The 27,595-nt window shown below is 31.3% G+C and overlaps 2 protein-coding genes across 6 annotated transcripts; both read right to left on the bottom strand.

The window, feature by feature from the left end:
• Positions 1 to 1,654: 1,654 nt before the first annotated feature.
• On the bottom strand, positions 1,655 to 23,083 carry LOC129966863 (maltose permease-like). Of its 4 annotated transcripts, none has more exons than XM_056081464.1 (4): positions 22,957 to 23,083; positions 13,742 to 13,907; positions 9,473 to 10,771; positions 1,655 to 2,180 (listed from the first exon to the last, which is right to left on the bottom strand). In XM_056081464.1, exons 2-4 carry the CDS (start codon positions 13,869 to 13,871, stop codon positions 2,035 to 2,037), a joined length of 1,575 nt encoding a protein of 524 aa, XP_055937439.1. In that variant the 5' UTR covers positions 13,872 to 13,907; positions 22,957 to 23,083; the 3' UTR covers positions 1,655 to 2,034. The 4 variants fall into 4 exon arrangements, with proteins under 4 accessions (XP_055937439.1, XP_055937438.1, XP_055937436.1 ...); XM_056081463.1 differs by lacking the exon at positions 22,957 to 23,083 and adding an exon at positions 16,563 to 16,702; XM_056081461.1 differs by lacking the exon at positions 22,957 to 23,083 and adding an exon at positions 16,538 to 16,677.
• Positions 17,807 to 26,498, bottom strand: LOC129966862 (major facilitator superfamily domain-containing protein 6-like). 2 transcript variants are annotated; one of them, XM_056081459.1, is made up of 4 exons: positions 26,126 to 26,498; positions 24,799 to 24,924; positions 22,203 to 23,495; positions 17,807 to 18,126 (listed from the first exon to the last, which is right to left on the bottom strand). In XM_056081459.1, exons 2-4 carry the CDS (start codon positions 24,893 to 24,895, stop codon positions 17,807 to 17,809), a joined length of 1,710 nt encoding a protein of 569 aa, XP_055937434.1. In that variant the 5' UTR covers positions 24,896 to 24,924; positions 26,126 to 26,498. The 2 variants fall into 2 exon arrangements, with proteins under 2 accessions (XP_055937434.1, XP_055937435.1); XM_056081460.1 differs by having other exon boundaries at positions 17,987 to 21,565.
• Positions 26,499 to 27,595: the final 1,097 nt, after the last annotated feature.

Here is a 27,595-nt window from a genome sequence, read left to right as displayed (position 1 = left end):
TGTCTGCCTCAATCAAGTTATAAAAATATATAGTTTTTTTTAACAATTTTTTCATCAACGATAAATAGAAAAGGCGAGATTTTTTCTGAAATTTTAACTTTTAAACAGCTATTAAAAATTTATTTCTATAAATATAAGTTTGATTAAGGCGCAAAACATCCACTGTTTCATAACGATTATTTTGATATATAAATATTCGTATTTGGTTCATTTCTTGCTGAGTTATGATTGTATGAATGGAGCAACATAGTGGAAAAATATCATTTTTCATAAAATGAGTTCAAAAAAAAAAAAAAAAAAACGAAACTAGAGTTTTTAGTGAAAGTATCTCAAGAAAAATAATTATAACTCGAGAAATATTCCGAATATTGGCAACATTTTGGTATCGTTTGAAAGCTAAAGGATCAGAGAACATTTTGAAGCAATAAAAAAAATATTCGATATTTTGAACGATTTTCGAAGTTTCAAGTGTGTACGTACACCTTAAATCAAAAAATATTTTCAAATTTTACTTTCATTACGTATTAAATGCTCGGCCAAAATCTATATACAAAGCTTAAGCAATAGTTAAAATTACATTTATAAATAAATATTTTCTCGCTTAATAATTGGGATGAAAAATTTTAAAATTTTATATAAGGATTTTTTTAATATTTTACTGCATTTTAATAAAAGTATTATTAAAAGTTCAAACGTACTTTTTTAATATTTGATTAACCAAGTGCAGAAAATTCAAATCGGTTTTTGAGAACTAATCACAATCATTAACTGTTATACATGATTATGACCTGTAAATATGAGGGATTTCCTACCTTTAATAAGTATAATAATTTTCACTTGGTTATTAAATTGGTGGTGAAATAATGAAACATTCAAATCAATAATGAAGTGTACAGCTCATATCACCAATCGATCTTGCAATTGCGAATTCTTACGAAGAAGAGTTATTTCCCCGTCTCGGGAGTTCTTTCCCCTAATTGGAGGGACTACCCAAATTCTAACTGTCAGCGAAATCCACAAAATGACCTTAAAAAGCAGCTTACCCAACTCGTACATTTAAGGGGGAAAGCATTAACGACTTTCTACGTCGGAGCCGGGTTTAAAGCAGTTTTCGGAAAACAAGTTTCTACGTTCCAGGCGGTTTTTAAGAGACACGTTGGAGCGACTTTCTACGTCCCAGCCGGTTGAAGAGTTAAACTATGTATGCTTTAAATAAAATTGATTTAATGATACTATTTTAAAACGTCACTGAAAACATTTTCGCACTTTTATTTTTTTATAGAAGACCACATTTATTTCATTTCAGACAGACACGTGCTATAAATTACACTTTCCTAAGTTCAGTTTTGTTGTAAGCGTTAATTTAATCTTCCATTTTTAGTTTTTGTCAACGCGATGGCAATGCGCTGATTTGTATCTAATTTTTCCCCCATGAACGGGTAACATGAATAGAATAGTTTAAAAAAATAGTTAATTATTAATTAATTAATAATTAATAGTTGAAAAATGAACTGGGCACCTATGTTTTTCATAGCATATGTTGTCATGGAATTGATTTTCATTTGAGAGTTTATCTACACAATAAATGGAACATATATAATACAATTAGAATGACACTTTTTTAATATTTAATAATTTGACAAAATCATAGATGTGAAATAATATATAAGGGATTTAATTGCTATTAAATACAACCAATATCATCAGCCATCCAGCTATATATATAAATATAATGATTAACTTAGTTCCTTTTCCCTTTGTTTAAATTTAGGCAATAATATGTTTATATTTTTGTGGCCCCTATTTTGCACCTTTCTAAAGGTTTAACCTCTTCACCAGTCTAGTTTTAATATCTGCCTCAGGTACATTACATGACCCCAACGAGACAATGGCAAAAAGTGAGACAATGGCTATCTGCCATTGTCCCATTGCGGCCACGTGATTTTCCTGAAGTAGGCGTGACCTTCTATTGCGCGCAATAGTTGGCCTCGTGTGAACCCTGCTTCAAAGAGCCTCTGTTTCCTCTTAACCCTCTCACTTTACTAGTTTACACATGATGAGGCCATTCATGATACAGGTGGCCATCCCGAACACAATGGACAGGATTCCAGCCTGGAAGAAGGCTTGGCGGCCGTCCTGGTGCATCCAGTAGCCACCCAACAAGCTTCCTGCTGCCGTGCCTGGAAGATGAAATAAATAAATAACTTTTAAAACTCAATACTTATGATCCATTTTAAGAAATTTTAGAAACTATTTTCGAAAAAAACACGGCACAATTTCTGATAGGAATAAAATTGTAATGCAATATTTGTAGGATTGTTTCATCCATTTAGTTTTCTATTTTCAGAAAAGATACAAATCAGCCAAAAGCTTATTTTGAGACGCCTTCTCTGAGATATCTTGTGATATTATCTCGTGGATTCCGGATATATTGATTAAACTGTGGATCTGATTCGAGACATATTTGGAGGAGGAAAGATCGTCAAGTGTTAATCATAAGCAAACAAAAAAACTGAGCAAAAATATCTTGGATTTTTTTATGTTTAATTAATTTCTTGCTGTAAATAAATAACAAATCAGGCAGGCTTTTTATTATTATTAAAAAAAAAAAACTTTTTTTAATGAATTTTATCACTATCATCCAGTAATAAAATTCAAGCATACATTCTTACCAGCACAAAATTACCGGCAATATTGTTACGATATTGTACCGTCAATATCGTTGAATTATCGTACAATAGCTTGTGCTGATACTATTAGGCTGTTAGACCAGCTTTTAAACTGTTTGAGCTATGATACATATATATTGTATACTAGTGGTCTTTTCAACCATCTTGATCATCGGCATGAACGGTTGCTAAAATTTTCAATGAAGCAATGCTCTTAATGGCTTCCATATCAAAGTGTTTTAAAAGTGATAGCATTTGACTCGTACTATTTTAGCCTTGCAATGGTCATTGTACTGCGTTTATCTCCTAAGTTTCTGTTATCTCATTTTAAATTTTCCCAACTTTAATTTGAAACGGAAATTATTAAACTTCAACAGAAGCAATATTTTTTTCATTATAATTAAAAATATAAGAATAGAAAGAAGAATAATTCAGCTTTGAACTTTTGTGTGTTTTACAGAATCTGAGTTATATTTCCTAGAATCATTCGATGAAAATTTCTCTGATTCAATAACAATTCCATGTATTTATAATAAAGCAGCAATAGTAATCTCCACAAAACTTTCTCGCATGATCTCTAATTAAGGTATTATACCGTACAACATTTTATGGCATTGGCGTAGAATAGTTATAAAATATTAATATTGGTGTGAATTTAGCATCTTCATTGAAACTGTCGGGTGATGCTTGGCGAGTTTTTTGGCGGTTATAAGTATACGAAAATCGAATTTGTATTTTAAACACGTTTTTAAAAACCAATTGAAATAAAAATTTGACACAGAACTAAATTTGTCGTCACAAAATGACATACCAAATTTTATATATTTAAGTTATTCGTTTTTGAGCTATTACATTTACATGCTTCTGAAACTACAGACTGACAGACCATTAACCCCTTATTCGATTTGATTCAAAATTTGACAGATGTCTATACTGTAGGAGTTAAATAAGTGCACCGAATTTCATCATTTCATCTCTCTTTGTTTTGTACTTATCGTATTAACTTATATTCGAAGAGTTAGACAGATAGACTTCATCTGAATGGGTTTGTTCAAAATTTGATAGAAATCCACAGATTTGATTTAAAAATGATCGTATGCCGCATTTCATCCGCCTAACTCAAAACATCGTTTCTGAGTTATTTTTGTCACGGACAGATAGACAGAAATTTTCCAAAAATATGTTTTTCGTGGATATTCATCAAAATCTGGAGTTCTAATTCTTTAAAAATTCCTATACTTTCCCGATACTTTATATACCAAAAGAAAAAAGCAATTTTCAGATTACAAAGCACTTTTATGTAACAAATTATATTAAGCGTAAAGCCGAAGAGTTTAAAAATGAATGCAGCTTATAAATGTTTCGTAGTTCCTTATTTGCAAACATTAATTCTAAATTTGAATATGGTAAAAATGTAATGATTCTGATTGGTTTAGTTAAAACCATAGTTTAGATAGAAACCAACTTAGCTCTAGAAAAACAACCGTGTCTTCCTATACTCATCATTAACAAAGGAAGAAAAATCAAGAGTGAAATATATGTAGCAACAATAGAAACAATTTAAGTTTCAAGCCGACAATAAAATTTGTTTATGTTAAATAGTCTAAAACTGTCATAAGAATTTATTTAAAACAGAAAAAAATGTACAGTTATTCATATTCATGTCATTAAAAGGGTAACAATCAATAAAATACAGTGGGTAAAAAAAGTATTGGCAATTGCCTTAATTTATTCATATTGACAAATAAATAAAATGTTATGCAATTTTAGCTGTCGTAATTAAATACAAGACATCTTAGATATATAAAAATAGTAAAACTTTTATTTTAATTTGCATTTTCTACGATTTTTTCTTTCAAAATCGAAAAGTTGCATGTCAAAAAAATATTGTCAAAGTTTTAACTGCTATGCAAATTTTATTACATTGAAGTCACGTGTTTCGACTGATAAGAAATTCTACCGGTATAAAGTCTGCAAAACTACTCCAAAAGTGTCTATGCATTATTTTGCGATTACTGCAGTAAAATGACTTTGAAATCGAAGGAGTTGGACGATAGTGTTAAAAACATGATTATTAGGCTCAGAAATGAAGGTTTAACTTATCGTGCTATAGGAGTGCAGTTGAATATAAGTTTATTTACTGTCAGAAGTGTTGTAAAAAAGTTCACATAAACAGGATCAACGGAAAATAAGACTAGAAGTGGACGACCTCCAATATTTTCTACAAGAGAAAAACTTGCCATTATTAACAAGGTTAAGAAAAACCCTAAAATAAGTGCACCCCAGATAGCTAGAGATGTTGCTTTCACTTCGCAAAAGACTTTCAGCGTACAGACTGTACGGAATGTTTTACATGAGGGACGTTATTATGGAAGGGCAGCTAGAAAGAAACCATTCATCTCGCAAATAAATAGGAGAAAGAAGTTAGACTTCGCAAAATCCCACGTTGATTTATCCGAAGAGTTTTGGAACACAGTTATTTTTTCCGACGAATCAAAGTTTAACATTTTCGGCAGTGATGGACGACGATATGTGTGGAGGAGGCCAAATACTGAATTGGAAGAGCAACATTTAACTGCTACTGTAAAACATGGTGGAGGCAGCGTCTTAGTGTGGGGCTGTATGGCAGCTAATGGAGTTGGCAACCTGTATTTTATTGATGGTATTATGACAGCACGTACATGCATTGACATTTTGCGCCATAACTTAAAAATCAGTGCCCAAAATCTTGGCCTGGGAACATCATTCGTTTTTCAAGAAGACAATGACCCCGAGCATACAGCGAATCTCACAGGTGAATGGCTACTCTACAATGCTCCTCGCCAGTTTAAAAACCCCACCTCAATTGCCTGAGGTGGGGTTTGAAAATTTTCAATCCAATTGAAAATTTATGGCACCTGCTGGATCTAGAAATCAGGAAACATAAAATTTCAAGTAAAGACGATCTCAAACGTTTACTCTTGTAAGAGTGGCACAAAATTCCCAACAGTACAACAAAGACCTTAGTTTCCTCTACGAGAAATAGATTACAAGCTGTTATAGATGTAGAAGGTATGCATACAAAGTACAAAACATATACTGATTTTGTTTTCGATCATAATTTTGTCAATTTCATAATTTTGCCAATACTTTTTTTATCATGTAAATTTTGGATTTTCTCGTAGATTTGGACTAAAAAAATATTTAAATGAAAATTTCGTTATATTTGTTTGTCTTTTCTACTTCTGTAATCGCTATGTTAAAATAAAATTTGTAAACATACTTTGTTAGCAAATATGATCATTTATAGGCAATTGCCAATACTTTTTTTATCCACTGTATGTTGATGTTAAATAGACTAAAACTGTCATTAAGAATTAATTTAAAACATAAAAAAATGTATGGTTATTCATATTCATGTCATTAAAAGGGTAACAATCAATAAAATATGTTGATGTTAAATAGACTAAAACTGTCATTAAGAATTAATTTAAACAGAAAAAAATGCATGGTTATTCATATTTATGTCATTAAAAGAGTAATAATCAATAAAATATGTTGATGTTAATTAGACTAAAACTGTCATTAAGAATCAATTTAAAACAGAAAAAAATGCATGGTTATTCATATTCACTTCATTAAAAGGGTAATAATCAATAAAATATGCTGATGTTAAATAGACTAAAACTGTCATTAAGAATCAATTTAAAACAGAAAAAAATGTATGGTTATTCATATTCATGTCATTAAAAGAGTAACAATCAATAAAATATGTTGATGTTAATTAGACTAAAATTGTCATTAAGAATCAATTTAAAATAGAAAAAAATGCGCGTTTTTTTTCTTTTTCATATTTATGTCATTAAAAGAGTAATAATCAATAAAATATGTTGATGTTAATTAGACTAAAACTGTCATTAAGAATCAATTTAAAACAGAAAAAAATGCATGGTTATTCATATTCACTTCATTAAAAGGGTAATAATCAATAAAATATGTTGATGTTAAATAGACTAAAACTGTCATTAAGAACCTATTTAAAACAGAAAAAAATGTATGGTTATTCATATTCATGTCATTAAAAGAGTAACAATCAATAAAATATGTTGATGTTAATTAGACTAAAACTGTCATTAAGAATCAATTTAAGATAGACAAAAATGCGCGTTTTTTTTTTCTTTCTTTTTTCATATTCATGTCATTAAAAGAGTAATAATCAATAAAATATGTTGATGTTAATTAGACTAAAACTGTCATTAAGAATCAATTTAAAACAGAAAAAAATGAACGGTTTTTTGCATGTTCATGTCATTAAAAGGGCAATTTATTGAATTTTAGAATCATGCAAAATTCAATTTCCTGTTTCGATATTTTTGGCAATTATAACAGAAAACATTTTTAAAAAAATTGAGGTATATATTCTCTCTCTCAAAAGTATAATGTACTAAATTTGATAGCTCTTTGTCTAATGGGCCAGAGCACATATATTTATATGTTTTTATCATTGATATAGTTACAATGCCTTGTATACCGTTTATTAAACAATTTCTTCTGCAGTATATATACTTGTTATATATTATATTTACAAAGAATTTCATGTGCCTGTCAAAAATTTTAATCTTATAAATATATCTAAAGGTATTCAAATTTCTCTACATTATTTCCTGAATTTGCCTAATTTCTCAATTTTTTTCGACATTTTTATTTTCTTGCACACAAATTGTAGAGAAAGTATTGGAATCGTCTAAAAATTCGAACTTGAGATATTGATGAATTTTTACGTTTCAGTTTTCCCTGAGTTCGAAAAAATACATTTTTGGTATAATCCATCTGTTTTCCTTGCGTGCACGGTCATTCCAAAACGTTTTGAGCTAGATGAATCAAATTTGATGATGTATGCGCTTGTAGATTTCTGTTAATTATTGAACAATATCCATTCAAGGGAAATCTGTTTGGCTACCTGTACGGATACAATTGAACTCGATAATTACAGAATATAAAGAGCTGGATAGATAAAAATTAATTCACATATTTAGCACCCAAAATATAGATTCTTATGCAATTTTGAAGCAAATCTATAAAGAGCTGACCGTCTGTCAGTTAATTCTTTCACATGCATGTAAACGACATAATTGAGAAACGCAATGGCTTAAATAAATGGAATTTAGTATATAATCTTATAACTGTAACTGTAGTTCTATGTTAAATTTTGGTTCCAATCAATTGAGAAAAAGGCATCCAAAATACATTTAGTTCGATAGATTCATAAGAAATGCTAGATTAAAGCCAAAAATCTGTATTACGCAACTATTACTCACCAAAACTGTAAAAAGAATTTGTAGTTTGAATCAAAATCCATAATTTTATACAGGCGGTATGATACTTTGATTAGATAAACCCGCCAGAAAGTTTTGGGAAACTATTCTCACTAGTGTTTAATTGTTTAAAATTCAGTTTGCTTTTAGAACGCCTTCCAAGTTCTGATTTTTGCATTTAAAATCAAGATCTCCTCTATAGTTGATATGCCAAAATACTCTCATTATTTTAACCTATAATAAATTTATGTATTTTATTTGCGTAATTGTTTTGCAGAGTGGATACGAACACATTTTTTCTGAGCCGCTATTAATATGTAAAAAAAAATTTCCATTTTTTTTTTTTTTTTTTTTTTTTTTGAAGTAGTTTGGGCAAACCCTTTCAAGTTTAACTTGAAAGCTACAGCCCAAAACGAACGGAACTACAGCTAAAACGAACATATGCTCAATCAATAAGGAGTTTTCTTTTCATCAGAACATTTTTAAATTCTAAAGGCTTAAATCTATAGAATATCTTTGACTAATATATTTACTTTAAAACTAAATTCAGTTTATGTTTCACAAATTCTAAAATTTTGTATTTCAGAGATTGAAAAAATCCTGAAATACGAACTAGAATTATTCCTGTCGCTCTTGAGAATCATAAGAGGCACTCAATTTTTCTACCTGCTGCTATAGGTGATAAATTCTTTAGAATTAAGAACATATATCTTTTTTTAAGTGAACTTGTCAGGTTCTAAGTAAAGTTGTTTCACAGTAAATTGTACAGTAAATTGGCCTGTAAATTGTGCAAATTTCATGACTGATCATAATGTTTTGACAAACACATTGAGCAAATTTCATTACTGTCTAATTCTCCTGACTTGAATCATATAGGGTATTGATAAAATCTCGATAGAGAACACTCCAATATATTTAAAAAAATCAAATTTAGGTTTCTTCCATGACGTGTATTTAAAATTTTATTATTTAATTCATATATTATTTATAAGTATAAAATGATAAACTTTGCAATAAATAAACTCGCTAAAATAAGCGTATGGCTGGAATGAAACTTGAACTTCGATTTTTGGAGGAGACGCACTTTAAGATTTCAGTACTTATTAACTTTTGGATGCTGAAACAGTCAGCCAAAATGAAGCAAAACTTCTATATGTTTGTAAGTGCTATTAATAATATAGTTATTGGTTAATTTCAAGATCAGATTGCCTGAAACACTATGTATGAAGTTGAACTCGCAGCTTGAAGGAAGGAAATTATTTTGTTAAAATTATTTTGTTAGGAAAATAAAGAAAACTGTTCTTATTTTTCTAGTTTATGGATTTTTAATCAAATTTTTTATGTGACATTCTTCACATAGGTGGTATTCTTCACATAGGCATTTTTAGTTTTCTTTTTTTTACAACTAGCAACGAATGCCAAAATGATAAAATGTGTTTTGGTTTATTGTAGCTTGTCCATTTTTTTTAACTACTGATACAAGTATAAATCAAAAAAGAAATTAATTACCTAATCCTTCGAGTGCTGCTAAAGATATTCCCTGTACAGTTGCTTCAGCTCCTTTGGGCGCTACCAGTTTCACGTAAGTCGTGAGAGCTGCATAGAAGCTCCCATACGATGGGCCTTGCAGAAACTCTATGAGTAGTCCCCACAAAGGATTCTCGATGAAGGCGTATGCAAGGAATCGCAATCCATGTGCAATAAAAGACATTGTGAACACGTTCAAATGCCCGATCTTCCGAATAATCCACCCGGAGATGAAGAGAAAGGGAACTTCCCCCAAGAAACTCTGTACTGACGTTATGGATCCCAAAAGCAATGCACTTGCGCCTAAATTCTCCAAATACCAAAGTAAGTATGTGGTGAAAATGCCTCTTATCATTCCAATGCCTGCCACCTGCAAGATAAAAAATAAGATTCTTGGTCTCAATAGAAGCCATCCAACATCTTTGAAAACATTAGTCGTCGATCTTGAGTGTTTCAGCTGCAGTTTAGAAATCATAAATACGTCCAGAGTATAAAACACTACAGACGTGTAGAATCCAGGCATATAATTTATGACACTGTCTGACTCCGAGAATGCATGATTCAAAGATCCAGCCAACAGGGAGAACAATCCCCAGCCGATTGTTCCCCACATTCTTTGTCTCCCATACAGTTCCATTTTATCTTCGAGAGCCTTACCGCAAGCAGCATCACTCAGGGATTCGACAGTTGTTTGGCATATGAAAAAAATTGTGGCGAAGGTGGAAAATAAAGCTATTTGTAAAGGAGGATTCTTTACTACTGAATAATCACTATCAGTAGAATTTTCGGTTACACCAGTCTTGCATTTATTTTTCGTTGTATCATCTGCACAACTAATGCTGAATTTTTCTAAGCATCCTATAAGTGCTTCTTCTGATGTATCATCTATGCAGTTTATACTGTTAGCTTCACACAACGAACAAGAAAGGAGGCAGTTTTGTGTGCAGTCTGAGAGAGTCGTCCCGCAAGCATCAGTTCTATATTGAATGGAGTATGAATTATTTTGATGACAAATGACTGTAGAGTTTATTGTGGAATTCGAGTTGTTCCCTTGCTTAGGCATCGGTATGAAGCTGAGACCCAAATCTGTAACGATGCTGGTGACGAGCATGCAGATCAGCACCAACTTGAACTTCTGAAAGTAGTCTGCCAGTCCTCCCAACAGTGGTCTTGACAATACTGTTATACACCACATTGCAGATGTGATGTACCCTACAACATCTGCAGTCATTCCCAGTTGTTTAGCGTATATGTAGATGTATGGATAAATTGCTGAGCTTCCTGAAAAAAAGGCGAACATCATTGCTTCAAAAAAATCAAAACACAAAATACTGAATAAATATAAATAATTGATTAAAAAGCTCAAAATTTCTTTAATCTTATATGTATTTTTCGATTAAAAGTAGCTTCTCAAAAATCGAGAAGTATTTTGCAGTATAATAAATAGAAAGGGGGAAAAATCAACAACGAAAAAATAACATGGCATCTTGGGATAGCCAAGAAAAGTTCGTTTCAATCAAAATAAAATATAGTCCATATATGGATTCTATAGATGTGCGATCAACTAAGAACTCTACTTTTAATGTACCTTGTCAAATCGTCAAGAATGCCATCATTGTCATCAAAGTAAAGAATCAAGATAGCTGACAAGATAGACAATATTATACTTAAGGTTGTTAGAAGAATTACTTCACGTGCTTGTTTCAGTTACCGTATTGGTGATAAACTCAAATGGACAGATTTCATTCAAACTCTGAAATTTATGCTGGTATTCTTCCACATATTACCATTTACAACTGATTTTTAATGATGCTTCCCTAATATGGCATGAATAAACTTAAATAAAAAAAATAGTTATGCAAATTTAATTGGATATTTTCTTGCGTTTTCATGTTTAAAGACGATAGTTATTTTTTCGAATTGGTAAATTTATATGACATATTTAAAATTTTAAATTCATTGATAAATACTTTTTTCCAAACATAATTCTAGACGTTTAAAAGCTCAAAGAAAAGACTCTCTTTCACAGTATCTACAAAGAGGCGAAAGGTCACATCACCGAAAGTGAAGTACTGCTTATTTTCAAATGCGAAAATCCTCAACGCAAAATGGCATTGATTTTACCAAAATAGAGATGAAATGAAAGAAACGGAAGATGAGATGTTTATTTATCAACTAGTCGCTTCAACCGATTAGCGTATAGATCTATTTTATTTAGACAAATCCTATTTTATAACTCCATGTGCGTGATTCCATCAATTTGTCATCAATCAATTCTATCATTTGTGAGTGTCTTTGTCTTTGTTCCATCAATTTGTCAATTAAAGCCTTGCTGTTAAGAATTCAGTTAACCACGTGATCTCCTTGGGCGGAACTAGCTGCCAATCGTGTCACGTGGTCTCCCTGTTGTTGTTTAATATATTTTTTTTTCTAGCAGAAGCGAACTGGACTCCTGTACTAGGGGAAGTGTTATATCGGCTCTCGGCTCTCCCGAGAGAATTTTATTGTTATCTCGGCTCTCGGATCTTGGCTCTCTCCGAGAGAGTTTTATGTGTAGTTCTCTAGGCTTTTTACACTAAGGCGTTTTCATGTGCCTTTTGTTGTTGATGTTACCAATAAACCCCAGAAAAGACAACATGTGTCTTCAAGTCATTTCACCCAGACCACAATCTTCACTATCAAATGAATAATTGTGCAATCAAGAAACGCAACGATAATTTATACTTGCTATTTTAATTGTCTTAGTTCTGTTCTGTTTACCGTCTACATAAACCTTTTTAACAGAGACAGTTTCATAGCATCGTGGTACTTTTGAAAAAAGTAAATACCCAGTTCTTTATCTATCTTTAAAAGTTCGCGATATTTTAACTTCATTTTTAATACGTCTTTTACACTACAAAGATATTAAACAGAAACCTTTTTCTTTAAATTTGAACAATGGAAAAAAATCTCGCGATCAGATAGTTGATGAAACAAAGAAAGCAGTTAGAACTTCAGGACGATTATGTAATCTATTGTTAAAATGAGACAAAAAAAAATATATATATTATTTAAAAATTGCCAAATTTCAAAAAAGAAAAAAAAATCGCATGATAATTAAATTGGCATCATGACAAAAATATATATTTTTTAAATTTTGAAATTGTGTAAAATTTACTTTTTTTGCCATCATATTTTCGGAAGTTAGCGCGGGAAGATCCCAAAATTGCGCTTATTTTTTAATTAATTAAAATTCAAAAAATCCCGACCTCTAAAATATATATGTGCTAAATTAAGTAGCTATAGATTAAATGGTCTGCCCTGTTGAGCAGCAGTATGCACATATTCAATTTTATTATTAGATTAGACATAGTGAACTAATATATATAATCAGCGCCAGCAATATCAAGTAGCAAACTCGAATAATTTGCAAAAATGAACGAGCCATATGAAGAATAAATAATTTTTCAAATTAAAATGAAATTGCTTGATTCGAAATGGCGGATGGGGGAAAAGAATTAAAAGAAAGCGCATGTAATGAGACAATTGTCAGGATCTCATAAAGATTTCGAGGGTGGCGGTGGCCTGGTGGTAAGGTCTCAGCTTTGGAAACGGAGGGTTTCAGGTTCGTGACCCGATTCCATCGAAGAATCGTCGTGTAAGGGGGTCTGTTGCACGTTAAATTCGTCATGACCAAACGTTCTCCCACTGGTGTGGTGTGGAGAGAGGGGGTGCGTCCTCTTCAGGTGTCGTCCTCGTCATTTGACCGCGGTTCAAAACTACGAGGTCCGTCCCAAAATAGCCCTTGTGTGTTATATAACTAAACTAAACTAAAAACTCATAAATATTTCCAGATATGTGTTCACTTATTCACTGCTCCCTGCCTTTGCGGTTAAAAGTGTCCAAAGATGTTAGTTTTGAATTCCTGTGACAAACAATAATATGTGCTTCTAGACGTTCGTAGTGAAGCTCAGTTATATTTTACTTTTATCAATAATGTTTACGCTTTAAAATATTGGTTACTCATGTTTAAATTACATTTTCTTCAAGTGCACAATTATTTGAAGAGAATAAGGGACTGTATTCTTGATTATTTAATTCTATATAATTCATAACGCTCTTTCAGTGTCAGCTTTAGTTATCAATAAATAAGAATCAAAAATCTGTCATTTTAAATTAAGAAAAGGAATTGATCCAAATTTAAAAAACAGCGAAACGAAATAGAAACGAAATGACAAAGTACAAACATACTTTGTAGAGGAAGATACTTACCGCCAAATATTAGTAAATAATGCGCTTTTATTGGAAGCAATCTCTTGAAGTTTTCATCTTTCCAAAACTTCCATTTTTGTGAATATGATGCTTCTTTGATATCCATTGTTTCGGGAAAGTTGTCCTCCATTGTATGTATTCAGTGGCGTGTGATGGCGAAGCGATTCTGTAAAGAAATAATCAGCAATATTAATATTTCCTTCGAGGACGGCGCTAAACTTATACTAACAGAATTTCTTTTCACTTTCTAAAAGCCTAACTCAACTGTTGTGTGACTAAATGAAAATGATTTGCCTTTCCCAAGATATTAACCTGTTTACAGCTTATCTGAGTACAGATATGAACTGATGATTCTGTGGTGAAAGCTTATAAGCCAGTTAACATCTACGCTGGCCGAGCAATTGCTTTTGTATCGTGGTCATGTTAGTGGACTGCAAACCACAAGGTCCCAGGTTCTATCCTCGCTCATGCCAATCCGCTACATTGGCCGATGCGATATTTAATAAAAATATTTCGTATCCAGATGTTTCGTTGGAAGTACTGGTTCGTTTTACTTTCAATTAAATCTCTTACTCATACTTCAACTAAATCTCTTGCTCAACTTGATATTCTTGACCTCTTCAAGAATTTAAGCTTCAGATTGTGACAGATATTAAAACTCTGTTATTTTAACTACCTTCGCCTATTTTTACTCTCCTGAATAAGTCAACTCACATTATATCATAGTATTAATAAAAAATGTAACAGCCAGTTCATTTCTTTTTTAATATGCATTTTTCTCGGATAATAAACAATATTCCTGAGTTTTTTTTTTTTTACAATGGGAGAAAATTGCACGAGAAATTTTTAAAGAAAAAATGAAGATGGTTTGAATTTCATTGCACTAATAAAAGCTTTTGCTGATAATTAGGCAAAAAAAATTATAAAAAAAATTGCTAAAATTTGGAAGAAAGTTTACTCGATAGTTAAATTGTTATTATTGAAAATGCAATTTTTTTAAAAGAGAACTTGAATGATGTAAAAATGAGCTTTTCAATGATGTTTTCGGGAATAATACCTTCCGGAAACCCTCCTCAAAATTTTTCTAATTAATTTTTAATTAATTAAAAAATTTTAATGGCTGGAGGTTATAATCATAGTCACTAAAGTTTCATCCCAAATCTAGAAACTCGAGGTCAACTGACCAGTCCTGAAGAATGCCAACAAACATACACACACTTGTTTTTATTATTAGTAAACATTTTGTTTGAAAATTATTAAATTTCAAACAAAATGTTAGATTTTGAATATGCTTTATTTGATAATTTTTTTACCCTTTTTGATTTCATTCATTTTTTTTTATTAAATTATTCTCACTGCTTTTTCTTGTGTTATTTATTATTACAATTATTGAAATATTCATTATTTTTATTTTTAATTTGCATTTTTATCAATTTAGAGGTCATATTATTCTAAATTCTGTTCATATTCTGAATATATTTTTCTCGTAACTTTAATTTTTTGATGTAATTATAAAATGTTATGTTTATCTTGCTTGTTATTCTAAATTTTGTGCCTGATTTCGCTCCAAGTTATTTTTCCAAGTTCGCAATATGTCATGTTTATCTTATTTATTTTTATCCTAAATGTATGTAGCTTATGCATTTTTTTTTTTTTTTTTTTTGCAAGTTGAATTGCATGTAGAAAAGCTAAACTGTTTGCTATTGAGCGAAAACCAGAATAGTAAATCCTCAAAAGGTCAGAAAGAACTACATATTCTACCAATTACATGAAAAAATAAAAAGAAAGATACTTTTTTGTTTCTCTGTTGAAATCCGAATTTGAAGAATGTACTTGAAATTTCGTATGATTTTTCACTCTAAAGATCAGTTGTTCAAAAAATGTGATTGTATAATGTTTGATTCAAAAAGGACTCATTTTTGCAATTTAAATTTCTAAATCAATTTCATTCTGATAATAAATTAAACGAAATTTATTTAGTAGAATTTGTGAAAAATACAAAACTAGATTTATCAAATACTTTTGATTGCATAGAATATAATTTGATGATTGTATTTAGATTTTTAAAATTGTATTTTATAAAAATTATGCTTACTTTAGATAAATTAATATCCAATGCGTGCTCCAGGTTTCCATGTCAAAATGATCCACTGTTATTGTTCAAGCAAAATTTAAAATACTATTTTCTTTTGTTTTGTGTTAAGATGTGACTCATCATAAATTATACAAGTGACTGAATTAGAATTATTAATACGATGAAAGAACAAAGTTAAAGTCGCCGAAGGTAGTTAATACCAATTTATTATAAGTGTCATTTAATAAAGCAAAAATATTAATAGAGTAGATGCTTGTTTAGAAAACTGTTGTATGAAGGCAAGTTTCCATTACCCAAGTAGCACCAAGTAACAAAAATGTGGTCAATATTGTATGATATTATATTATTCAATATTTAACAATTTTATCCAAAATTGCAAATATTGTTTAATATTATATAATATATGTGTGCTATTGGGGCATTAGACTGAACAGATTTGACAGCTCACTCAAAGTATCAAATGCACATTTTTAGAAAATATACATATGTTATTTTATGGTAATGGAGAGGATTTAATGAATCTAAGGACACCCAAATTATGCAAGAAGTATCTTAATACGAGAAAAAGCTTCTATTTGATTGATGAAAAGTTAGTAATAAAAAGAAATAAAAATTTGAGAACAATTTTTCTCTTAATGAAATTTAAAAAAGATTCGGACTTTTTTAAAGTAGTAAAATAACAAACAAAAAAATGTACTTACTCAAATAATGTCAACAGGAACTTACATTTCTCTAGCTGTTTTTCAACGAAGCTTAATGTTCAATGTAAGGTTTTGGAAAATAACATTTAAATCTATTTCAGTAGTGAAACAAGGCCCTTATTCTGCTTTCTTTTAATTATAAGCTGAAAAGCGATATTCTGCTTGTATTGTTTAGCTTTTCATTTTATCTGCAGTGGGTTGCTGGAACTGATAAAATTATGCGGCGAAGGGTGCTCCTCAAATCTATCTAGATATTTATAAATAAGAGCTATTTTTTCCTTTCTTTTAGAATACAATGCTTGTTACGAACAATAAAAACAGAGTCGTCATTAAACGAAGGATAGTTGATAGTAAATTCTTTTGCTTTCATTGAAAGTTTATCATTTTATCTAAATATGAAACCGCTCAATAACCTTGAATTAGATATGTTTCTGCTTATAATCTAGTCTCTAAAGTTGTTTAAATGTTAAAGAACAAGAACTTGACAAGGAAAATGTCTTCTGTTATCTTCTCTATATGAAGTATATAAAGTATTTTAATCGCCAAAATGTCCCCTTCTAGGGGTCAATGAACTTCCACACCACTGACTCTAAAAACACAATTTTAATATATTATCTGTAGATTCGTGAGCATGGTGTATTAAAAATGTAATAAGCTATAAGCAAGAAATTTGATATTGAGACTTCTCGTTAAATTTGCATTCTTTCAATTTTTTCTGTAGGAATCCATCTATCTTATTTATTTATTTTTATTGAGTTCGTTTAAAAAATTATTCTATAAAATTAAGTAAATTAATCTTATATTATCAGACGGGGCATTATTTTATTTAATATTTTTGAAACTTCCTTTCGTTTTTTTATTAGTTAATATCTTTATAGAAACCAACAGAAATAATATTTAAAAAAAATGAAAGTTTCGCTAACGTGCTTCAACTACAGGGTTAAGAAGAAATAAGTTACTCACTTCAAAGTGCTCTAAAACGCGTTCCGTTGATCCGAATGACATAAAATTTGAACTTGAGACGATGCGCTTTACATTTATTCAATAAATAAAAAAAGAAATAGTACAAAAATTCACAATTAAGTGGCGTTCTAATACACATAAAACCATTTAATATGGTTTATAATTGTAAAATAAAGTAAAATTAAAATTGCTGAATATGTCCTTCTTCATTTTCAACAATATGCTCTAATCAGAGAACCATATTTTCTATAGATGACCGGAGTGAGTCTGCCGGAATATTAAGAATATGGCGCCGAATGTTGTCCTTCAGATCTGGTAGAGATGATGGCCTTTGACGGTAGATATTGTCCTTTCAAACAACCCCACAAGCAAACATCGCAAGGTATCCGGAGAGAGAGGAGGCCACGCTATTGGGAAATGACGGCTGATAACTCGTGCTTCTGTGAAATGCTGTATTAACAATCGCTCTACACGAGGATCAATATGAGGTGGTGTACCATCCTGCATGGAAATGATGTCTTGAAAGCATCCACGCTGTAGAAGAGTTAGGATTACAAAATCCCTCAGAATATCATGGCACCGTTGTCCTGTGACGGAACAGGTTTGGATTCCATTTGAAGGTATATCTGCAAAGAAATACGGTCCATTGATAAAGGTAGCTGTTAAACCACACCATGCTGTCACTTTTTCAGGATGCAAGGGTTGTTCCTGGGTAACCTGAGGTTTTCCCCCTGCCCAAATTCGACAGTTGTGGGTGTTAACTTGCCCACTGAGGCAAAAGTGGGCCTCATCACTCCACGTAATATTCCATAGCTAAGTTGTGTCAACCACCATTCGAGCAAGGAACTGAAGTGCAAAAGCTTTACAGACCCTGCAATAGGTGCACAGACTTCATTTTGTATGGATAAAAATGCAAAATTTACATTTCGATTTTTCGTACAGTTTAATACGGCATATCCAGAACACGGGAAATAACTGGCAAACTCACACTATTATGCGGCGACTGATTGCTGGCTTCAACGAGCGCGGTCGCAACATTTTCGATTCTGGAAGGCGGGGTTTTTTTCGTCCTCAACCTGGAAGAATGCCAAGTCGCCCAGTTGTTTCCAATTTTTGCATCATTTTGCGTAGGGCACCTGGAGACATTGGGGTTCTTCGTATCTGCTTCATACGACGAAATTCCTTTAGAGCTGCAACGGAGTTTTGTTAATTCTGGTAGAATAATTTCACTAGTAGCGCTTTTTCTTGCAACGTAGGCATGACGAACAGAGAAGAAACTAATGTTCCTGCAGAATTCGCCTTCTTTTTATCCAAAGAAAAATGGTAATAGACATGCGCTGTAACGCAAATTATGTTTCACATTTTAAATATATGCAAATAAATGCCATTTGTGTTACTGCGCCATCTCTTGGTGTATTTTTGTACAATTTTTTTAAATTAATAAATGTCAAGCGCATCATCTGAATAATTTGTAGTTCAAATTTTATCTTATTTGGACCAATAGAACGCATTTTAGAGCCCTCTGAAGTGGGTAACTTATTTCTACCTAACCCTGTACTTGTTTCTAAAAAAGACTTTTCTAGTCTCTCAATTTCACTCTCTGCAATGTATCTCTTGTGTGCAAATAGAAGTCATTTTCTATTAAAATCCCTTCAGAATAGTAGATACATAAACGAATTCTTAGAATTTTTATTAAATAGAACTTGTCATAAAGGCTGTTGTTATTGGAGCGTTTTAGAAAATTGTGCTGCTCTAATTTAGTAGTATTAAGATTGGACAATGATATTTACTGATTGCTTCGAATAACCAACGATGATTATCTGATATGTTACATGAACTTGTAGTTGTGATAGCATTAGAAATTCAGACAAGAATAAAATCAATTTTACATTTTATATTATGAATTGTCCACCCATTAAACTTTTGCACCGTGCAAACGTTTTTCATTAACTGCTTTTAAAAATGTCATAAATTTACAAAAATAAATTATTTTATTATTATAAATGATTTATTTTATAGTTTAAGTCATTTGCATGATGTGCAAAGTAGTAAATATGTAAAGTATTTGCACAGTCGAATTTTGAGATCATCCCAAGAAAAGACTTCTCTTTACGTACGAGCACTTCGGTTAAAAACCCTTCGAGAGTGTTCTGCCCAACACTTGCTCGCATTTCTCCCTGATGAAAGTGTTGTCACATTTCATTACAATTTAAATATCAGTCATTTTGTTATATGTACCGAGTGCGGCATAAATTCGTGCAAATTTCAAAAAATCATAATAAAAAGAGTAATGCTCGAAAAAAATTGCGGTTTGCGGGAATATATTCAGAGAGCCTTTGGATTTTGTTATCGCAAAAACATAACTTTGATTTTCACTTTTATGCATTAACTAAATACATATAGTTACTTACAATGACTTCAGAAACATGCACAACAGAAGGTTTCCCGTTGATTCTTTGCCAATATCAAAAGAATACTTACAGAAACTTTATCCCTGTACATATATAATTTTTACAGTTCGGATAGCCAGCATTTAGTTAACGATTTCACATGATTGTATTTTTGTAAATTGTCATATAACGTACATATTATAGTAGAAAGTATGCATGAATTAAAATTCTTGTTTACTTAAAAATAGAAATAGGTTCCAGGTAATTTCAATTTTTTTTTCTTTGATCTGTACACAGAAGAAATCAGTTGCTTTCTTCGGATATTTAATTATTTTCAAAATTGCCACCTAAAGTATCAAAATACGGTGAAAAAAAATTGAATGCCACTTTTATTGCTTTCAGTTGTTGGGTTTGGCAACTACACTATTTGACAGCATTTCTTTGGATATCAAATCGAGAAAGAGGAGAGAGGATGAAAAATTGAAAAACTGTTTTTCGTATTTAACTAAAATGTCATTAATTTGAAAGGAAAAATTTAAACAAATATATATAATTTATTGATAATAAAAAAGGGGAAAATAACTCGCGAAAAATTAAATTACCTTGAGAAGCTCAAGAATTAATTATAAAAAATGAAATTGTGAACAATAGTTTTAGCCTTTTTTTTATTGCCAGCGACCTGGCCTAGTGATAGCGCGTCCCGGGTTCGAGTTCTGGTTCGGGCATGGTTGCTCTCTACCCTGTGTTCTGTCTGTGAGGTGTGTGAAAAGGCGCCCCTGTAAAAAGGGACTGTACAAGCGAATGTGTGTGTCATCTTCATATGAGCTAGAAGTCAGACTTCTGTCCTCGGGTGCTCAGGGGCCCTTGCCCTCAGTAGCTACTACACACTCGGTTACTCTACACAGCGGGCTTTTAAAGTGTAACAGCCTTTTTTTTAATGAAATTTTTGAAATGGAACTAACACAAAATTCCAAACATGCTACATTGGAGAGTATATTTTTAGTAATATACTCTCCAATAGGAAAGAAATAGGAATTCTCCAACAGAATTTTACTATGGCAGTGTAGCGGCAGAGTAATGATTACCTCAAAATAGAATGTTACTCAGGTAGTACAGTGCCAGAGAATGATTACCTCAAAATAAAATGTTACTCATGTAAAAAACATAGTGCCAGAGTAGTGATTAGGGTGGAATCCATTTTTCAATCCTAGATGATAAAACATTTGAGCAGATATCAGAATCTATAACATTTATATGGATTGTAATTGCAACACTTTCAGACTGAGAACTCTGAAAATAGTATGCTCCTGCCATATGGCAGCCTTGTTGCATTATAGATAGTCACTGCTTTTGAGTTGGACATATTTTCCATAAGAAGCTATTTATAAATTTGAAGAAAATACATTTATTAATCAGAATTTTTTAAAATCAAATGAACGTTTGATTTATGATCCTTTATATACAGTAGTGGATACTTTCAAAAAATATTAATTTAGCATTTCATTTTTCGTCTGTATTTAATGCGCTCATTTAACGAGATTACACATGATGAAACCATTGAGGATGCAACTGGCCATTCCAAAGATTATAGACCAAAAACCTGCTTGGAACATGGTTTCACGCAGCCCTGCTTTTTGGACCCAGTAACCTGAGATTAAGCTGCCCACAGAAGTACCTGCAGAAATGATAAATGAGAATTAGAAATGTTAAAGAAATACAAATTTCTTGTCTGTCGAGAAATCTCTGTTTATGTGGGATATATCTTTCCATGTCATTCTCGTACCTATATATTATTATTATTTATTTACTTGTAGAGTGAAGATCTTCGCATTTTTCCTATGAATTTTGAATGTTTTTAATCACAATTTCTTTTCTGTCACCTGTGAATAGTTCTATATTTTTTTTAATTCGATGCATTTTTAATTTCTTCTATGTGAAGAATACAAAATGTAAGTATTATAACCGTCGAGTTCGTGAAAGATGACCGTACGAATCTTCAGGTACATTAGACCTTCCCCAATTTAAAAAACACATTTCGTCATTCTGAGTGCGGGAGGATTAGAAATAGTGCATGTCACATTATGCCCTTTATGTTTTAAACCCTTCTTCATAAATCTGAATGAATTGAAGGCTTATTAAATTAAGGCTTTTAATGTTCAAAATTATAGTGAAGTTATTTGAGATGAACCAAAATGTAAAGCAGTACTTTACATAACAAAATTAGTATTCTTAATATTGTGTCAAACAGATAGGTGACGCATCATGTAAATTTTGTACATAAGTAAAACAGAATAACAAGAAAACATGCTCACCAATTCCATCCAGTCCTGCCAGTGCTATACCTTGCATAGTGGCCTCAGCTCCAGGTGGCGCTAAAAGTTTTCCGTAAGACGTCAAACCAGCATAGAAACTTCCAAATGATGGCCCCTGTAGAACTTCTATGAGCAAACCCCACCAAGGATTTACCAAAAAGGCATATGCCAGAAATCTTAAACCATGAGCTATAAAAGACATTGTGAATACGTTCAGATGTCCTATTTTTCGGATGATCCACCCAGAAATATAGAAAAATGGAATCTCTCCCAAAAAGCATTGAAGTGATGTTATGGAACCCAACAGCAATGCACTTGCACCTATGGATTCCAAGAACCAGAGTGAGTACGTTATGTACACACCTCTAATCATTCCTATAGCTATCACTTCTAGTAAAAAAATTATGATTCTAGGTTTTAACAGCAACCAAGCAACATTTTTGAAGATATTTTTTACTGATTTTGGAGTTTTCAGTTGCAGTTTCCATATCATAAAAATATCTAAGGTATAAATTGCAATCGACAAATAAAATCCAGGTACATAATTTGTTCCACTGCCTGATCTTGAGAAAGCATGATTCAAAGCTCCAGCTGCTAATGCAAAGATTGCCCAACCGATCGTTCCCCACATTCTTTGCTTTCCAAATTCTTCCATTTCATCACCGAGATTTTTAGCACAAGCGGCATCACTCAAGGATTCAAGTGATGTTTGAGATACCAGAAAAAAAGTGACGAAAATTCCAAATAAACTTACTTGTAAGATTCCATTTTGACCAACAGAACCATTGTTAGTGATATTACTACCGGTAACATTGCTACAATCATTTTTAAGAGCTCCATCGAGACATGTGGTGTTAAGATCCTTGTTGCATTCCAATGGTATACTTTCAAAATGTTCTAATGATGGAATACTCTCATTTCCACAGTCAGAACTATTTACTTCATTCAATGAACAAGAAAGAAGACAACAGTTCGCACTGTTCATCTCTAACTCAACACGGTAAGAGTTGTTATTATAACAAATCATTGAAGAGTTGGTGGTGAAGTTTGAAGAGCTATCCAGCTGCGACTTTGGTATAAAGCTCAGACCTAAGTCAGTGAATATGCTCATAAGAAGTAAGGAAATAAGAACCAGCTTGAACTTTTTGTTGAAGTGATCTGTCACACCTCCTATTATTGGTCTAGATAGAACTGTAATGCACCAAATGGCGGATGTGATATATCCAACAACATCAGCAGTAATATTTAACTGTTTTCCATAAATAAAGATGTATGGGTAAATTGCAGCACTTCCTGAAAAAACAATTTTGATATGAAATTGTTCTTGAAAAAGTAAAGGTATCAGTATGAACATTTTTGGTTCATGGTCAAAATGAACATTTTTGACCATGAACCTTAAGACTGGAAATAACAGATGATTGAAGTTTGTAGAGAGAGAGACCAAAGACGGCTCGTTAATTAAGGCTTCATAATTGCAGCACACCTTACGTTATTTTAAAATATTATTTATCAGTTTATTTCTTAATGTTTATCGGTTTTTTCTTCCTAATAATTCGACCGTCTGTGTATTTAATGAGTCATTAGGGCAATCTATAATAGAAGTTAAGACGAAAAAACTTATCACTTGTCTAAGTATCGAGGTACGTAAAATACACATCATATGTGAATATTCGCCCTTTTATTTAAAAAAAATATTATCTGTGTTATTGATAACTATGTTGTAAGATTTGCAACAATAAAAAAACAAGTTCTGTGAATTCTATGACAATATGTAGCTTGTGAGCTCTGTGACAATATACTTCCGCTATGACAATATGCTATAGTGTATTTTTGTGAATTTTAAAGCCGGCATTTCGCAAAATTCTAGAGAGGGAGACATTGACTTTTCGGGACATTGTATGGCGAAACGTTGACCTATACGCTTCCCATGAAAAGCGTCGAACGTTTAAAAAAAGTCTCGAATATTAAATGCGTTATTTAGTGTGAACAATATTTTGAAATTTAAACAATATTTTAGTTTGGTTGATTGCGAATACATGACCTGGTAAATTAAATGAATTTAACTGCTCTAAAACATTGCTATAAAAATAAAATCTCGCTGCTTGTCACCTCAGAAATTACGAAACCTCTAGGCAGGAGCTTATTTGATAATCTAGGACTCATACTGGTTGTAGAAAATTAATTTCAAAAGATATGTTCGGCTAGATTGAAAATGAGCTCAAAAATAAAAACTTGCAGTTTGACGCCATCAGAAGTTTTGAAGCCTCTAGGCAGGTGCTTATTTGTTAGTCTAGGATAGATCCTGGTTGTAGAAAACTCACTTCAAAAGCCGCCTAGTAAATCAAAAAGGCTCACAGTGATACTCGAGTGGAATCATATTAGCTGATTTGTATTTGCTTTACAAATATTAACAATCTCAGAATAAACAGTCTTGTATTGCATTTTGCATTTTACAAACTCTACAGTAATAATTATGTTCTAAATCACATCTTCATAATTCAATGAAGAAAGAGAATGCATTTTTTTTGACACCCCCATTTAAAAGATGAAAATAAAGAAAGCGATTCAAAGAAATGGAATAGTAAATATTACTTACCGCTCATGAGGAGAAAATAGTGAAGTTTCATCGGAAGCAACTTCTTAAAAGTTAATTCGTCTGAAACCGTTATTTTTTCTGTATCGAAATTTTCCATTTTAATTTCACAGGACAGTCTCTAAAAGTCTATAAAAAATTAAATTTTCTAGATAAAGTTTTAGAAAGATAAAATAAAACCATTTGCATGATATTTATAGATAATAAAATAGTTAATTTGGTAAAAAAAATTTAAAAAATTAAATAACAGAGATTAAAATATCTACAAAGATTTTAAATGTATTTTGAGAACCATAGTCGCTGATATGTAATAAGTTGAATAAACAGTATTTATAGAAGCAACAGAAATAACGGGCACTCTTATCTCCCTACAGCGGCTAACCCTCTATTCCTAGAGAACACAGCCATTCTGAAACGTTTTCATTTTTTTGAGACAAAAATATTATCTAATTCATTATTTCTAATAAAATGCATTTAAAAACTTTCCTAATAAAAAAATACTTTATTGTAAAATTAATTCTTTCAGATGACTAGCTGATTTGCCAAGAATATTGGTTAAATTTAAATATATTTAAATTGTTCATTTACAACTTTATGTCCATGATTCAGCCAAAAAATTTTATATTAAAAACGAATTATTTTAATTATCTTAGTTCTATTTATTCTGTAAATATACCTTTGTGATGGAGACAATCCTACAACATCATATTGCAGTTAAATGTCCAATTCATCTATATCTAAATTTCATTGTATATTCATTCAATCTAATCCTACTACTTTTTTCATCCGTCACGAAAGCTACACAGATGTAAAAATTTTCTTCTTCGGCTTTCAACAATGGAAAAAAAAATTACGCTATTAGATAGTTGATAAAACAATGATGACGGTTTAAAATTCAAGGCAGTAATGTAATCAATTGTTAGAAATTAGACAAAAAAATTTTTTTTTTCAAAAACTGCCAAAATTCAGCAAAAATTCCTATAATTATTAAATTGGCATCATTAAAAAGAAAATTATATTTTGAAAAGATATAAAATTCACTTTTGTACAGTAATATTCTACGAAGTTAACTCGGAAAAATGCTAAGTTTCTGTTGAATTTTTAATTAATTAATATTCCAATTCAATTTTTTAAAAAATCGCTCCGATATGCATATACCTATCTACCAAGATATACATGTACTAAATTTGGTAGCTGCCAATCAAATGGTCTGATCTGTAAAATGTCAAAACACACACACATAACCGTTTTTATTAGTAGTATATAGATTTATTTTAAGAATGCAAAATTTATTATTAAAAGAACTTTCGAGATAGAGAAATTTACTTACTTGATTCCCCTTCACTCAGTTTCAAAAATGTTGATGGAATCTAATGAAAAACTAATCAAAATTTCAGCTCTTTCAAAGTGAAAAATGCAGGCACGATTTATCAGTATTAGAAAGAACAGGATGCAATTCCGTTTTCCATGATTACTTCCGTGTGTTAAACTTACCATTACAACAGAAATGAAGCGGGAAGATTGATTTTACAGCCTTTACAATAATTTCTTATCCTATTAAAAGAAATAAGTTCGATACTTGAAAGAAAATATTGCACAGAAAGTAAGAAAGTAAATTTGTTTTTTGTAATTAATAAGAAAATGCCACAGTGATTTATTTTTATAAAAATAAAATGCGAGTTATCTGTGTGTAAATGATCACGTAATTGTTTTTGTTCAATGAATTTGCCATTGACGCAAGTACTTTGATTAGGATTCTGCTTTGTGGATTTTGCTCCTATGTCGTATCAGATAAAAATGCTTCGATAGATTTTACTAATCGAATTCTCCAAAACCATGGTTTTTATTTATTTATTTTTACCTTGAAATATCTCCGGAGTCAATTTACGCTTATCTGACGCACTTAAAATCCGCAGCATCAATTTAATATATCCGTTTCAAAAAACCGAGAATATCGCTGTTTTTGTCTCGCAGAGGGGTGATAAAGAGTAAGATAAGCGCAAATTTTGATTTCTTCGCTAAGACTTGACCGTCATCCTGTTGAATGCATTTTGCTTCAATTCCTTTTCTTCAGCTTATCATTTCATATCTGCAATTTCCTTTCTATTCGAAACTTTGTATTTATTTTTCCTATGGCTTACCCAATCTTGCAGATTTTCCGAGGTTGCTAAGACGCACGATTCTGTTTATAACTAATCTTTCTGTCAATTTCTGTTTCTGTGAAATCAAGGCTTCCTGGCGCATGCATGATAAAACAGTATTCGGAATAAATTGAACGTTCTTGTTAAGTTAAGAACAATTCTTCCACTGTTTTAAATTAATTTTTTTTTTTGCTTTAAATTTTCTTTGAAAATATAACTGTGATTCATGGATTTGTCTAATTTATTTACTACCGTTTTTCTCCGATATTATCGTTTATAGTGAGAGTTAAAAAGCTTGGAGAATTTCATTTGTTTGACGGCTGAAAAAAAACTAGACAATTTACTTTCAATTAGTGGGAGTGAAATGCTGAGAATAGCATTTTGGATTCTTTAAAGATATAAATTTCTACTCAATGCCTAAGTTGCATATGATTTAACTCTATCACAAATCAAGAACTCTGCAAAGACCATGACATAGATTAGTAAAGTTACTCTGTTAGATGTCAAATAAGGTATTATATCATATAATGTCCGTGTCCTCAAGACTTTCAATATTTAACCGGATTGATGACAGTCATAGAATAAGGGTTGTCTTTGGAGTCCAGAGAAATATTTAGAGATTCTTGATAGTTTAATGAGACCGTTTTCTACTGAAAACA

Source organism: Argiope bruennichi, chromosome 4 (genome assembly GCF_947563725.1).
Source record: "Argiope bruennichi chromosome 4, qqArgBrue1.1, whole genome shotgun sequence".
Lineage (NCBI taxonomy): Eukaryota > Metazoa > Arthropoda > Arachnida > Araneae > Araneidae > Argiope > Argiope bruennichi.
This window is presented reverse-complemented; position numbering and strand designations above follow the sequence as displayed.

Bases quoted from the DNA above. Each gene is read 5' to 3' on its own strand.
- LOC129966862 (XM_056081459.1), bottom strand. From the start codon at position 24,895: ATGGAAAATTTCGATACAGAAAAAATAACGGTTTCAGACGAATTAACT. The intron at 23,496-24,798 runs GTAAGTAATATT...TTGTTTTTTCAG, and splicing joins CTATTTTCTCCTCATGAGCG to GAAGTGCTGCAATTTACCCA. The intron at 18,127-22,202 runs GTGAGCATGTTT...ATTTCTTTGCAG, and splicing joins GGCAGGACTGGATGGAATTG to ATATACCTTCAAATGGAATC.
- LOC129966863 (XM_056081464.1), bottom strand. From the start codon at position 13,871: ATGGAGGACAACTTTCCCGAAACAATGGATATCAAAGAAGCATCATAT. The intron at 10,772-13,741 runs GTAAGTATCTTC...CCTTTTTTTCAG, and splicing joins TTATTTACTAATATTTGGCG to GAAGCTCAGCAATTTATCCA. The intron at 2,181-9,472 runs GTAATTAATTTC...TTCATCTTCCAG, and splicing joins AGCAGCACTCGAAGGATTAG to GCACGGCAGCAGGAAGCTTG.